The 13,753-nt window shown below is 37.5% G+C and overlaps 1 protein-coding gene across 1 annotated transcript in view; it reads right to left on the bottom strand.

The window, feature by feature from the left end:
* Positions 1-969: 969 nt before the first annotated feature.
* The window catches only part of EIF2B3 (eukaryotic translation initiation factor 2B subunit gamma), a 109,045-nt gene continuing 96,261 nt past the window's right edge, over positions 970-13,753 (bottom strand). Inside the window, exons 11-12 of the mRNA XM_007420223.3 lie at positions 7,976-8,079; positions 970-1,178 (exon numbers count right to left, since the gene is read on the bottom strand). Of these exons, the coding sequence (XP_007420285.1) occupies positions 1,126-1,178; positions 7,976-8,079 (157 nt within the window). The 3' untranslated portion in view covers positions 970-1,125. The remainder of the gene's footprint in view (positions 1,179-7,975; positions 8,080-13,753) is intronic.

The following is a 13,753-nucleotide window of genomic DNA, read 5'->3' as shown; positions in this document are numbered from 1 at the left end:
GTTATAGGTTTTAATTGTATATTTATTATTTTAATGTGTTGTGAGCTGCCCAGAGTCCCCCATTGGGGGGAGATGGGCGGGGGACAAATTTAATAATTAATTAATTAATTAACTCTGCATGGTTAATATTTGGCTAAAAATATTATAAATGTAATTTGGATCAAGATTTGTCTCTCACATTAGCCCCCAACCCAAAAGATAAGGTCATGGATTCAATAACATCACTGCATAGTTTGTATTTTTATACAGTGGAGTTCAGGTTCACAAGAACTACCAAACTGACCTGCTGATCTCAGAATGGCTGTGCAAAAGCCAATAGTAAGCCACATGTAATTGTCTTAGTGGTCAAGACACATTTAATGGTGATCAGATAATGGTAATCTGTGCCGTTATGTGCTTGTCCCAAGCTGGAATGAACAGGTGTTCATTATACATTTTTGGCAAAATCTAAAACACTCACTGTTGGCTTACACATGCATATTGTCTACGGTATTTTCCTCTCTTTTCCAGACAGTTTTATTTTTTTATGATTGGAATTGTTTGTATAATAATTTTTGGAACTACAGACAACAGAAGCTGGTAACTACTTCCACTCAAGAAAAAGATAAGCAGGCTATTCACAGTCAAAACTGATGTAGTAGAGAGTATTTTTCTGACTCTTCGTCACTTGCACTATGTCTCTTCCCCCTCTTAACTAATGTTTTTTAACTTCATATATGAAGTTGAATCATCATGTACTAGCTTCCTTTTCTAATTACTAGTATTCAGAGAGCTGGCACTTTCTTTGCAGATACTTCGGCTCAGCTGTTCTTTTGGCGGAACACAATCTGTGTGGTCCTTGCTCTTAGCTTGGCTGGCAACAAAGTGCGTTCACTGGATTTTCAGGAACCAATATCACCCTCTGCAAAGCAGCCTGCATGTCAATGAGGAGAGGAGTGGGAAACAAGTTAAATGGAGGAGAAAGACAGATGCCATTGTAAATATTTCTTTATTAAGAGGTAAAGAAGCAGTCGAAGCAGGAGTGGCTGTCAACGTCAGTGATGCCAGGAGAAATTCATGTAGCAGCATCTCCAGCTGAGCCACTGGTTCAGGCTGCCAGAAATCCATCCTTCAGTTCTGCCAGACTCAGATTTCCATCAGCTGTTCAGTGCCCATAATAACTTCATTTACATGTTTAGCTGCAATAGAGAGAGAAAGAAATGAAAAGGTAGCACTTGGGAGAGAGGAAAGCTTAAAAGTCATGCTTTGTCCAATGTGACCCAGAGGAGAATATGTGGTACATGGGGTGGTATGGGGGTAAAGTGAAAGACTCAAATAAGATATTCCAATCTGAGACAAACACCTGATTACAAAGCTCTAATGAGAAAACTTACAAGTCTGTATCACTTCAGTCAAGTAACAAAGCTGAGGTGGGAGAAGCAATTTTTGGTGGTGGCAGGTACAGAATCACACAAACATAAAAAGAAGGTGGTGCTCTCCAAACCGAAGCACTGTTCAGCCTTCTTGGATTAGCCTTATGTGGAAGTGGTCCCAGAATTGTTGAAAGAAAATAACTGTTTAGGAGTTTTCAATCCCTGGTTGAGAGGCAACACTCTTTCAGCTAGCTTCATTCTCTTCTCAGAACCAGATAGGCATTTACAAATTCTCCACCTCCTCAGAAATTTCTGACCGGGCTGTCTTTTATTTGCCATTGGCAGGGCTACAGATGCATTCAAACCACAGAGAAAAGAGGGATTAAAGAAGGTACTTTCAAAACTGTCCCAGAATTTGTTGGCATGACTGTTTCAGACCAAGCGCATCTGTGCCAAACAGATCCAGAGCCACATCAGAATGTCAGGGAGGCGGGCTTGCCTGGCCCATGACTTCCAGGAGCTCCCACCTTAACGGCTTAGAGAATGTGGCACTTATTACAGGGAGCGCAGGAAGAGGCAGACTCCCTGGAAAATGTAGATGAGAACAGCTTCCAGAAAGGCTACGGACTACAATATTGCAAAGGACTGTGCAGTTTCAGCAAACATTAGGACAACAATGATTCTGTTCCAACAAATTTCAACATGGTACTGGATATTAATGACAAAGTACTTCTCTCCAATGGATAGCAGATATCTTCTGGCAGCATCTCTCCTTGAGAACACTGCCCTGGGGGGAATATGAAAGCATCTCCTTGTTATTTGCTCAATTAGCCCCAGACAGATTGCTGCTGCTGGTGGCAAAGTTAAGCTATAAAGAGGAGGAGGAAGAGAAGGAGGAGTGTGTGGGAAGAGAAGAAAGAAGGGGTTAAGGCCAAAACCCAGGACCACCACGAAGTTCCAGCCCTCAGGGGCTCAAAAAAACATTCAGTTTACTCACTCAATTACATACACTGTTTCATAAATCCTTTAAAATACAGTACAGTCCTGGCACTAAATTACTGTTCTATTATACACCACTGCTGAAAGACTCTGCTATGTACGAACACTCTTTAAAAGCTGGAGATACTTTTAATAATAACATTTAAAAAGAAACAGAAGTTTGAGCATGGGGATGAAGCTACAGAAATGCAGACATGTGCATGATCATGTATGCACCCCCATAAAGATTGTGGCTTGAACCAGTGCAAAGAGCAACTCTTTTGGTCCCTAATACCCTAATGAATATTAAGGCAACAGAAAGTACAAGAGCTTTGAGGACACCTCGAGTAGATGCAAGAAAAGCATAAAGGAGAGAGGGGTCTGGAAAGTCCGTGTAGTTGGGGAGAGAAAGGAAGCACAGACAACAGGAACCTATGGCAAATATGTGTTCCATTCATAGACTTTATTTTGACAGTGGATGGAACTCAGGGCACTTTCCTACTTGCACCAAAGCAACAAGCAATGGCAATCTGACATGCTTCAACAACTATTCTGCTGATGTCACAGCCAGGTGCTCTTTTGAGCGTGGGATCAACTCATCACTGTTTGGCCAGTGGAGGCTAGTGTGGGCATAGTCCCACCTCTCTGGCCTCTGCCCTCCAGGGCTATTTTGCTTTGGGCAATAGGAAAGTTTAGTTTTTTCAACCCATGCCAAACCCTTATAATGGTTTGGAAACCTGGATCATCCTCCTGAAGAGCAGCTGACCAGCAATGATGATGGTGGTGCAGGATTGTGTGGTGAAGCAGAAGAGAAAGAACCAACTCTTTCTCTGCTGTTTTATGGCACAATGCCACCCTCCCCCCTGTGCGTGCCTGCTGGCTTCTGGAAGAGCACTAAACCCATATCCAAAAACAGCTCAACTATCAGCTGATAGTCAGGCTCCCTTTGAACACACCTGTATAAAACATTTGTGCAAAATCAGAGTGAGTCCTGATGGATGGCTAAACCCGTTAGATCTTACTGTTTATTTTGGCACCTGGCAAAGACTTTTTTATTCTCCCAAGCCTTTTAATAATGTGTTAATGCTATCATGATTTTTAATTTTTCATTGTTGCTTTTGGTTTAAGTTTCTACTTACAAGTTTATCTCATTGATTGATTTTCTATTTATGCACTGTTTTATACAGTGCCTTAATGTATGCTTTTGTTAACTGTTTCAACCTATTACTTTAACTGTAACTTTTAATTGTAAACCACTTTAAGATTTCTTTTATTGGGAAGCAGTAAAGAAATGATTTAAACAGATGAATAAGCTTCCGTGGACATGAAGAATAAAATACCCATGTTTCTAACCATAGCAGGAACCACTGGCTCTGCTCCAAAACCTGAACTTCACATCTTCCCATACTTCTGATATGATATCTATATGCTCTAATTATCACGGAGGAAAGAATAGATACAGCAACCATTTGCTGACCCAGACTACCTCCCATACACTTCAAAGCTGAGAAAGTGTGAGAGGCATGCAGCGAGAGAAAGAGCACTGCTTCTGTCTACTGAAGGGCTGATATGTCCCTTCTTCTGTTGGGAAGGAAAACATTCAGTAGGTGCCAGGGCAAACTGGAAGCTTAATCCTCTCCAAGGACTGCAAGCCAGGACAGAGGGAAGGGGAAGCAATTCTCTTAGGAGAAAAAACCAAGTAGGGAGCTCACTGGACCTACTAGAGAGGAGAAAAGAAAAAAAGAGATTTGTTTCAAGGGGCACTTTCATACAGACCACTGTGAGAGGGAAGAAGCTTACGTATTTAAAACACTTTCCCACAAGCTCTAACGCTTTGGCCTGACTAGGATATAGCTTATTGCACTCCAGATAGTTTGGACTACAATTTCCATAATCTTCACCCAACAAGGATTCTAGGAGTTGTAGTCTGTGACCCCTAACCAACTTTATAGACTGAAGAAGCTGCTCGGACAAGCAGCGAAACGTATCAAACCAAAATAAAAGACGTCCAGTTGCCATGACTCAACCTCCAGACACCTTTTTACAACGATAAAAGATTGAATAAGTAAATTGCTTGCTGAAGAGTCTTGTTGAACTAGGAAGAATTCTTTACATGTCAGAAAACAACCTATATTTTTGTAATGGCTTTTCTTTGTCCTACATTATATTGCCTTCTCACAGATGTCTCTCTAACTATTAGAGCAAAAGCACTTCCATCTTGTCTGCCTAACTAGTTACTCTTTGTGAGGAACTTTCTAAATTAAGTCATGGCAGAGAAAGGAAAGAGCAAGTTGTGCAGCAATGCTCTGCGGTCACTAAAGAGCTTAAAAGCTGGTGGTTTGGGAAAACACTAATTGTTAGTACTTTCAAATGCATATATGACACATGCGTTTGAAGGGCTCCTGAGCCCATCTTGGAAGGGAAAGTAGGAAGCAATAACAGGAGATATATGGGACTGCAGATTCTTGGCAAGGGGGTTTTCCTATACAATCAGAGAGTCAGGTCATATACAGATGCCACTTTATGTACACAGCCAGTTCCCTAGAGTTAAATTTCTAAGACCTTCCAGATGCACAGTTGCTATTATACAAATGTCATATGGTGATTTGGACAGCTAACAACAAGGTCTCTGACTCACATATCTGTTTACAAAGAATCTCAGGCCACACAGAACAGTTTCCTGTTATGGTGGATTCTAATCCAGGATAGACTTCTGCATTAAAAGTTGCTTTCTATCAACCTCTTGACTAAAGGATAATCATTATTACAGAAGAATTATGAATTTTAAATCTTTAGGTGACAAGCAGCCTGGGCATGGTTTCTGTTGGAATTTAAATTAAGACTACTGACAGCTACTAGCTAAAGAAAATCTGATTAAACATAATGTAAAAGTTAACTATGTATTTTATAGACATTAGAAAGCAGAACATATATAACTATGGATACCATCAATTTATCTTGATTATGTTTTTTAAAACTCACAGTGCCGTAATAAAGCAACTTATCAAATGAACAACGATAATGTATATACAGTACTTATTTCTTCTTTTTAAAAGATCCTAGATCCTCAGTTTCAAAAACTATTATATAATAAAAGGTGTATTAACATTCATAGTTCTGGACACATTTTTTTAAAGGAGGCAGTGTTCCAGCATTGCAGAAAAGAAGGGTCAGAAATATGTATCAGTATATAAAGGAGAGTTTGCAATGAGAAGATGGTAAAATGGCAAACTGAACTGAATTTAATTAAACATAAAATAAATAAATAATAAGACTTAATACTGTACTACAGTTTTGCAGTACTAGAAACTAGTTAAATAGGAATATTCTGAGTTTTGGCTATATATTTTAAACCAAAAAAAAGAAAAAAAATCCAGTGGAAGCCTCAAAGATAATTCCATTTTGTTCCTGGCTTATATGAAGACAATCAAAACTGGTGATGCCTCATAATTTAAGGCATTCTACACCAGAGGGGAAAAAGATGAAGAAAGAAGGGAAAAGAAGTCACCAAATATTTAATTAGGATGGAAAAACGTATGGACTATATGACGGACATACAGTGAATATAAACACAAGGAAAAACGTTAAGTACTTTTATAGCAGAATAAAGTGAAGGTAGAAAATAGTTCCTTCTAACTCTAAAAATAGCCCAGCCACTCAAACAAATTACTCTGTAATGCTAGGCATATATTTTCCTGAATTAGCATCCTTCAGATCTATATTAAGTCTTAAGGATTAAAGAAGGTTAGATTATTCTTGAAAGCCAGGGTTTAAAGCAAAGGAAAGAGTAGTTGAAACAAACTATACTTTGATGGGATGTGAAAAGACATCCAAGTGACAGAAGCAAGGCACAGGGTATTTTATTGGAGTAACTATGACAATATCAAAGGAAATGATGAAGTCAGCTAGACCTCCTGGGGAGTGTGGGTGTGTGTATGCATGTGTGTGTATTTTTGAAACATACATACATACATACATACATATATACATACACATATAAAATAATATTGATATCTTAGGTTCAAAGCAATCAGTAACATCTTTTTGAAATTCACACACACACACATTTCAAAAAGATCTTACTGATTGCTTTGAATCTAAGATATCAATATTATTTATTTATATATATATTTAAAAAAGATCTTACTGATTGCATTAAAATATTATCCATCCCTAACTTTCAGGCCCACAAGTTCAGGGATAAATTGGCTCAAACATCCAAGTGAAGACACAAAAAATCCTGTACGAAGTTTGTTCATACTCTGGAGAGTTAAATGCCTTAGTGTCCAAATTAAATGACAAAATGTAGTGTAAATATTTCTGCAATAAGAATAAATACAGTGTATATACAAATCCAGCCAGTCTTTCCATTACAAATTTTGAAGACCTTAGAAGCACATAGCTTGAGGGGGAAAAAAAGTTAAATGCCCCCCCTCCCAGGAACCACTTGGTGCAATCGTTTTCTCACAGGTCCACACCTAAGCAAAGGAGCACACCCCACCTCAGATATTCATTACAAAGCTCCAGGGTGAGAGTAGATACTTTAGACAGCTACCCTTTGTCAAACTGGGTCTCGCCAATTCAGATGGGACAGTTGCCAACGCTCCTTGAAATGTAATGAAGGAATGCGCTTCATGTTTAAAATAAGTCTGTTGTGGGCAAGTTTTTATTTTGAATAACTGTTTCTCCTTGATTCTAGTATGAGCTGCTTAGATCCAGACATAGGGCATCTTGTCGATCAATGAAACTATGCAGCAATTGCTAAGGTTGCGCTGTGTAACTTGGCAAGGTGCATATCATCTGGGCACAGGCTCACTTCATATACACAGGCATCCATAGGTTAGCACAGGGTTAGGCAAAAAGTTGATCTACTAATACACATGTAAGTGATTTGCAATAGATTATCAAGGGGTTGTCTCCTGGTTTTCTAACAATAATGCTTAAACCAGGTTACTGAAAAAGAACATTGGTAGAAATATATGCTTGAATCTGACCCAATCATGTTGCCACCTGAGCTAATGTTTTGCTCTTGACTCAGTACACTTCTTAGTAAAAACAACAACAAACTAGATTCTGAAAGCCTGAACAGCAGGTATCTTTTTATAAGGGATTGGCATAAACTATTGAGATTAGCTATAGAAGAGGGTTTTAACAATTAAGCTTTTTCTAAAGATCTACTCCAATCTTCTTACTTTCCTGCATGCTTTCCGCAAATATTCAAATGGTCATGTAAAAGTGGTTATCTACAAATATTTTGTGCACTTTACTACTGTCTGCATGATCTACGTTTTGTCATTTTGAAATTTAATTTTGATCTACAGCAGGGTGAGCAAACATGCTTCTACTATCTTAATTTGGGGTGGACTTCTAAAACACTGCTTCTGGCAGTTCCTTCTACAATTACTCTGTCTTATTAAATCTATTGAGTGGATTAAAAATAGAATACCTGTTCATTTGCATATCCTCAGAGGACAATTCCAGGAACACAGATGGATTAGAGCAGTGTTTCTTAACCTCAGCAACTTTAAGTTGTGTGGACTTCAACTCCCAGAATTCCCCAGCCAGCATCTTAAAGTTGCTGAGGTTGAGAAATACTGGATTAGAGCATCAGCCCTTTTAACAATCACTGGTTAAATTCTACTTACAATCAGGTTCCAGGCGCTGGCTATTTCCAATCAAACAGTCCTTGAGGTCACTTCCTTTCTCTATCACTGCATGATGGCACACAACACAATTCTGTAGGCTGCACCTGTAAAGTAAAGATAATGAGGAGTTACAACAAACCCAGAAATTAAACCAACCGAGTGAATGAGGAAGTGATGGGGAAGCAGAGGGTCTGCCGGGGTTCAGAAAGTCAAGATGGCAGCTGTGACCTCACAACTGAAGCCCTTCCCCTTTTACATGTATCACACCCACAATGGATGCACAAAAGGAGCGAGGCTTCAGTCACATGGCTGCAGCTGCCATATTGATCTTTTTGAATGCCCCCAATAGAAGCCCTGTGGGGAAGAGATAGGCAGCATATTTAAGTGGCAAAGTGTATGGTTTACAGAAGATAAAATCTTTCTCTCCCTTTACAGAATAGATAACTGAGAGTATGAAAAATCTTCTATCCAAAATTCTGGAGAGCCAATGGTCAATCACAGCAGACAACTTTGGTGGGCATGATTAAATATCCTGACCTAGTATAAGGCAGTTTTGTGTGAACAATGTTAGGATAAAATCTGCTTCCCCTCTCCCAATTTTAGCCCTCTGCTGTCTCAGCCTATGACAGAATTTCTACTCCCAGGTGTCACAAAGGAAGCACACCAAAGGACAAGGATAAGAAAGCTGCCACCTTTCATTCTCAAAATACTTTATTATTCTCAATGCCTGCCTTACAAAGCTTCCTCTTTTTTTTCCCCCTCTGATATTAGGATAAATATTGCCACTGATTTTGCATCCATGCAGAGATAGTTAAACCAACAAGGAAATTAAGGCTGAGATGTTCCCTGGTTCAGGGATTCTAATGTGTGCAGGCTCACCTGCTGTTGCTAAATTAAAAAGACAGCCAAAACTGGGAAAGGTAGAGTCTCTTGTATGTAGACATAGATATGCTTAATTTGCTATTGGTTTAGTTTTGTTATGGTGGTAATTCTCTTGGGATACTGCTCCCTCCTTAGACTGCTACTTAACTTGAGCCATCTTTTTTGTTTTAATTTTGAAAATGGAGTTTTGAATTTGGCCTGCTGATTTGGACTGTCACTTGATTTTTCTTCCTTCCAGAAAAACCTGTTGCTTTTGGATGATATCATAGTTCAAAGCTAAGAATAATCAGGATAATTATCTCTGTTTTCTGGATGGAAGTAACTATCATGGAAGCTTTATATAAAGAATGTAGTGGGGAAGGTTTAAGGAAGTGTGGAAAACTGTTAGATGGATTTAGAAAACCCAGCATCACTGACATTGAGGGAGCCACATCAATGACCTGTAAGTTGTGAACCTTGTTTATTTTTCTGCCTGTGAACCATATAAACTACCTCCCAAAGAAAGGCAAGTTTCTACTTCTGCAGGAAAAAAGATGAAGGAGATTCAGGCATTCCTCTGTATGCCCTCATGTATTAGGTGAATGAAAGGTTTTAGATGAAAAGCAGAGAGACAAGACAAAAGGCAAGAAATAAGTGAGTGGAACAGGACCATCATATTTGGACTGCAAAAATCCAAATGGCCACAAAACAGCCACAAAGACATACCAAAAAGTCTAACTCCAGTTGCCATCTGATGTTTGCAGCCAGATATGGTAGCCCTAGAGTTCAAGAGCATGATACATAGGGCCAAAAGAGTCAGGAGACATCCTATGCCACTGAAATTACCACATTCTTCTTGTGGATCTGGACCTTTGGTAGATAATAAATCAGTATTTGAATAGTGATTAATCGATACTGGAGTACTGATACTCCAAGAAGCACTAATGAAAATACTCAGCCCCATATAGAAAAACACAAGTGTGGTGATCGTGTCCCTATGTGAGGGGAATGAAGGCACCAATTGCAAACATATCCTCATGACTGATGTTTGGCCTCCCTGATGTCTATATTCAAGATATGAGCAACACAAACAGCTGAATACTATCCGTTACTGCTCATCCATGTCGGAACAAAGAATGTGCCTATGAAGATTTCTAAAATTTATGAGGTTCTGGGTAGGAAAATAGAGGAATTAGAGGCATGAGCATGTTTTAATTACTCCTTCCTAGAACACTGATAAGGAAAGGATAAGGAAAAAGACAGCTGGCTGGCTACAAAGAAGGTATCATCAACAAAAAATATTTTGATAGACCTTAATATCAAATATGAAGGGCTCCTTGAAAGTGATGGGGTATAAATCTAAAATATTGGAAAAATACCTTTAAAATTAAAAATATTAATTCCTAGGAGCCAACATGGGTATGTCAAAAATAAGTCTTGCCAGACTAATAATCTCTTACTGGCAATCAATAATTTGATGGATACTGAAACAGTAAAAACACAAAGCATTTCTTACAATATCATTATTGAACTAGACAGTAAACATAATTACTGAAGATTGGTTCTTGGAAGATTAGAGCAATAGATTGAAACTAATAAGACTAAATTAAACAAATATGTAACACCTAACATTTAGATATAAGAAATCAAATATACAAGTACAGACCTAGCACCATATCTAAGAAGATTTAAGGTATCTTAGTGGATAACAATATGAAATATGAAACAATATGAAAGTGAGCCAGCAGCACGTAACGTAACGTAACGTTGGGATAACGTAATTTATCCCAAATAACACCAAGTGACTGTTTTACTCTAGTTTGGGTTAGCTGTGTCACATCTGGAGAACTATGTCCATGACTAGATGCTGTATTTTAAAAATACCACTGACATATCCAGAAAATAGCAGCTTAAGATAGTGAGAGATCTACAAATCCTGTTAAAAACAGTTGAACATTTGTGAATGTTTAACATGGGGAAAAGAATTAAGGAGAGGTATAATAGCAGCCTTCCAATACCTGAAAGCCTATCATGAGCAAAGCTGTTCTTTATTGCTCTAAGGTAGAACAAGAACCAATGAACAGGAATGGCTGACAACCAGATTTTAACTAAATATTAGAAAAAATGTCCCTACAACAAGAGCTGTTTAACAGTGAAACAGATTGTCTGTCTGGGCACTGAATTCTCTTTTGCTGCAAATAAAAATTAATAGGACAGCTATCTTGAAATAGAAAAATAAAATCTCAGTCCTACAATTATTCACACAGATCTGAGTTCATGATGTATCATACTGTCTACATACAGTCTGGAGTTTCTAGTCCTCATGGAAATGGAGAAACCTTGTACTTTAATCTGTACACAGCAACTCAGAACTGTAAAGGGTTAATGGGTGGCTTCCAGTTGGCTGGACTACAAAATAATTTAGCAGGCCTTCCACAGGGGTTTCATAATGATGAACCACAATGCTACTTATATTAATACTCCACTTTTTCCATCTAAAAGCTCCCAGAATAATTAAAAGCAGGCAGTCCTGTCTTCAGGTTTATGATCTAAAAAGACATGATTCAGAAGGAAAAGACAATGGGGATGAAAAAGAAAAACAAGGTAGTACTTTTTAAACTTTTTATAATTACTAGAATGATGTTCTGTGAAAGTCCTCCTATTGGTTGCTAGGGTTATTCTTTCACTGAAATACTATTGATAAGCCAGGCAGGTCATCCCTTAAGTCTGATATCACAACAGAGATCTTGATTTCATGGAACTTCAGAAATGCAACTGAATTTTGGGAAAGACACCAATCTCTGAGAAACTGGTCTTCTATGGTCACAGTCAAACTGACATCTCCTACAGTTTAGGGAAGAGTAGGTCTGTGGTATGAAAAGGGAGAAATATTTTGAACAGGAAAGACTTGCCTCACTCTTAGGCCAAGAGCCTCCCCTTTCACACAACAAGACAGAGTTATGCATGATGGAGTCATCTAGTTTAGGTTGCCTTGGCAAAGCCTCTTATTGAGATGTTAATTCTGAGGGAAAGTCTGAATAGACAGCTCTTTCCCTGGGCTTCTTATTCCTGCTGCACTGACACAGCTGTTTCCTTTCCAACAGCTCCAGCAGTGATGGCAGGAAGATTAACCACCCCCCTCACAGGATAAAAAATGTCACTGATCCACCAGTTTAGACATATTTTCTAATGTGTTCAATAAATGGGAAAATGTGTTGAAGTAATCTCTTATGATCAGATGATTAGTATTACATTAAAAATACTATACATTTGGAATCATCCAACCAAAACACCTTTCAGCGCTGATAATAATTCAGGAGTCAGATGCTGCTAATGCATCTGGAACAAACTGTGAAAGCCAAAAATGTTTGTAATTCTGTAGTTTTGGACAATCTGAATGCCTCTCACAATAAGTCAGTGGTTTAAAAACTTGGTTAGCTGATCAATACCTGTTTCTGAATTAAAAACATTTATCTGCAGTTTTCAGACTACCCAATGTGTAAATCTGTCATGTGAATAAGGGTCAAAGTTGTATTTCCATTCAACGTTTTCCAAATATGCCTTATACCCTGAAATAGAGTTTTGACTAAAAAATAGGAACCAAGCCTTGGCCATATCAGAGGAATCCTATAGTAACATTCATAACTGTGTCCATTATGATTTTTGAGTTTGATCACCTGGATTCCATAAAGAAATAGAAAGCTGAAAGTCAGCTCATTATTGTATGACAACTATAATTTAGATTAAGAAAATCTTAGGGGCTATATCCATAAAACGTTTCTTAGTAAACAATCAATTTACCTGAAATACCTTATAGGTATTTCCATAGGAATCACACCAGTGCATATATGAATCTTTAATAATATTAATTTTTACAACATTTATCCTTCTGCATAAACTCACTGAGATCTATTTATATAAATATTAATCTGAGATAAAAAGTTTGAAGTATGTTCCTCTACAAATAGGAGTTTGGGGGGGGATAAATATTTCAAGATATTTTAAAAATTAAAACACTAAGTAACTCCCAATTTTTACAGATTTCCAGAGCTTTCAAGAAGTATATGAAATGTACTCCAATGAATTGAGTAACTTGATAAGTTACAAAGTTATACTATGTCTATAAATCTTGATCTAGAACATTGATAATTATCACTAAAACATAATATTTCATCAGCATATAACAGTGATTTGTGCTCATCCCCACTTTTATACCAAGGATGTACTTCAAATCCTTATAAGACAGGCCCAGGTTAAATCACATTAAATATAAGAGGAAATAAAAAAACATCCTTGATGAGTTCCATCTTGATAATTCAGTTTGTAATAACTCTGGCCAAAGGAATAAAAGTTCACATTTTAATCCAAATAGTAGGAAGGAAATCCATTATTTGATAATTCAGCATTATTATTATATTCATTATTATTATTTGATTTTGTTGTGATCTAACAAAATCATCACTACAAATTCTAGAATGTATATCTTAAGTATCAATTAATGATATTATCCAAGATTTTTCACCCTTTTCTGATAGCACAGGATGGACTAATACCATAATACCAACTATGCATAGTCTATGTGCTAATGTTGCTTCTGAGTTCAACAATTAACTAAGATATCAGAGGACAGATTGCACAATCAGCAAAATCTTTACCAACCTTCAAAATTACAGTTGGAAAAAGATCATTTGATAAAGCATAATTATAAACCTTCAGCAGTATAGGAACAAAAACATATTTCAATTCAGTATAGGTCTTTTATCATTCAACAGGATAGCTGTTAGGATTCAGCTCTTTTCTTGTTTTCATAGATTTAATAGTATCTGTTATTGCCTGATTTAGTGAATATCTATCCCTTCTGAGAAGGATATCTAAGCAATTTAACATCTAACAAAAAACTATAGATGACATAATGAA

Source organism: Python bivittatus, unplaced genomic scaffold (genome assembly GCF_059951505.1).
Source record: "Python bivittatus isolate LINGU-HERP-01145 unplaced genomic scaffold, Pbiv_v1 ctg000700_np1212, whole genome shotgun sequence".
Classification (NCBI taxonomy): domain Eukaryota; kingdom Metazoa; phylum Chordata; class Lepidosauria; order Squamata; family Pythonidae; genus Python; species Python bivittatus.
The sequence above is the reverse complement of the archived record's forward strand: the minus strand, read 5'-3'. Positions and strand labels throughout refer to the sequence as shown.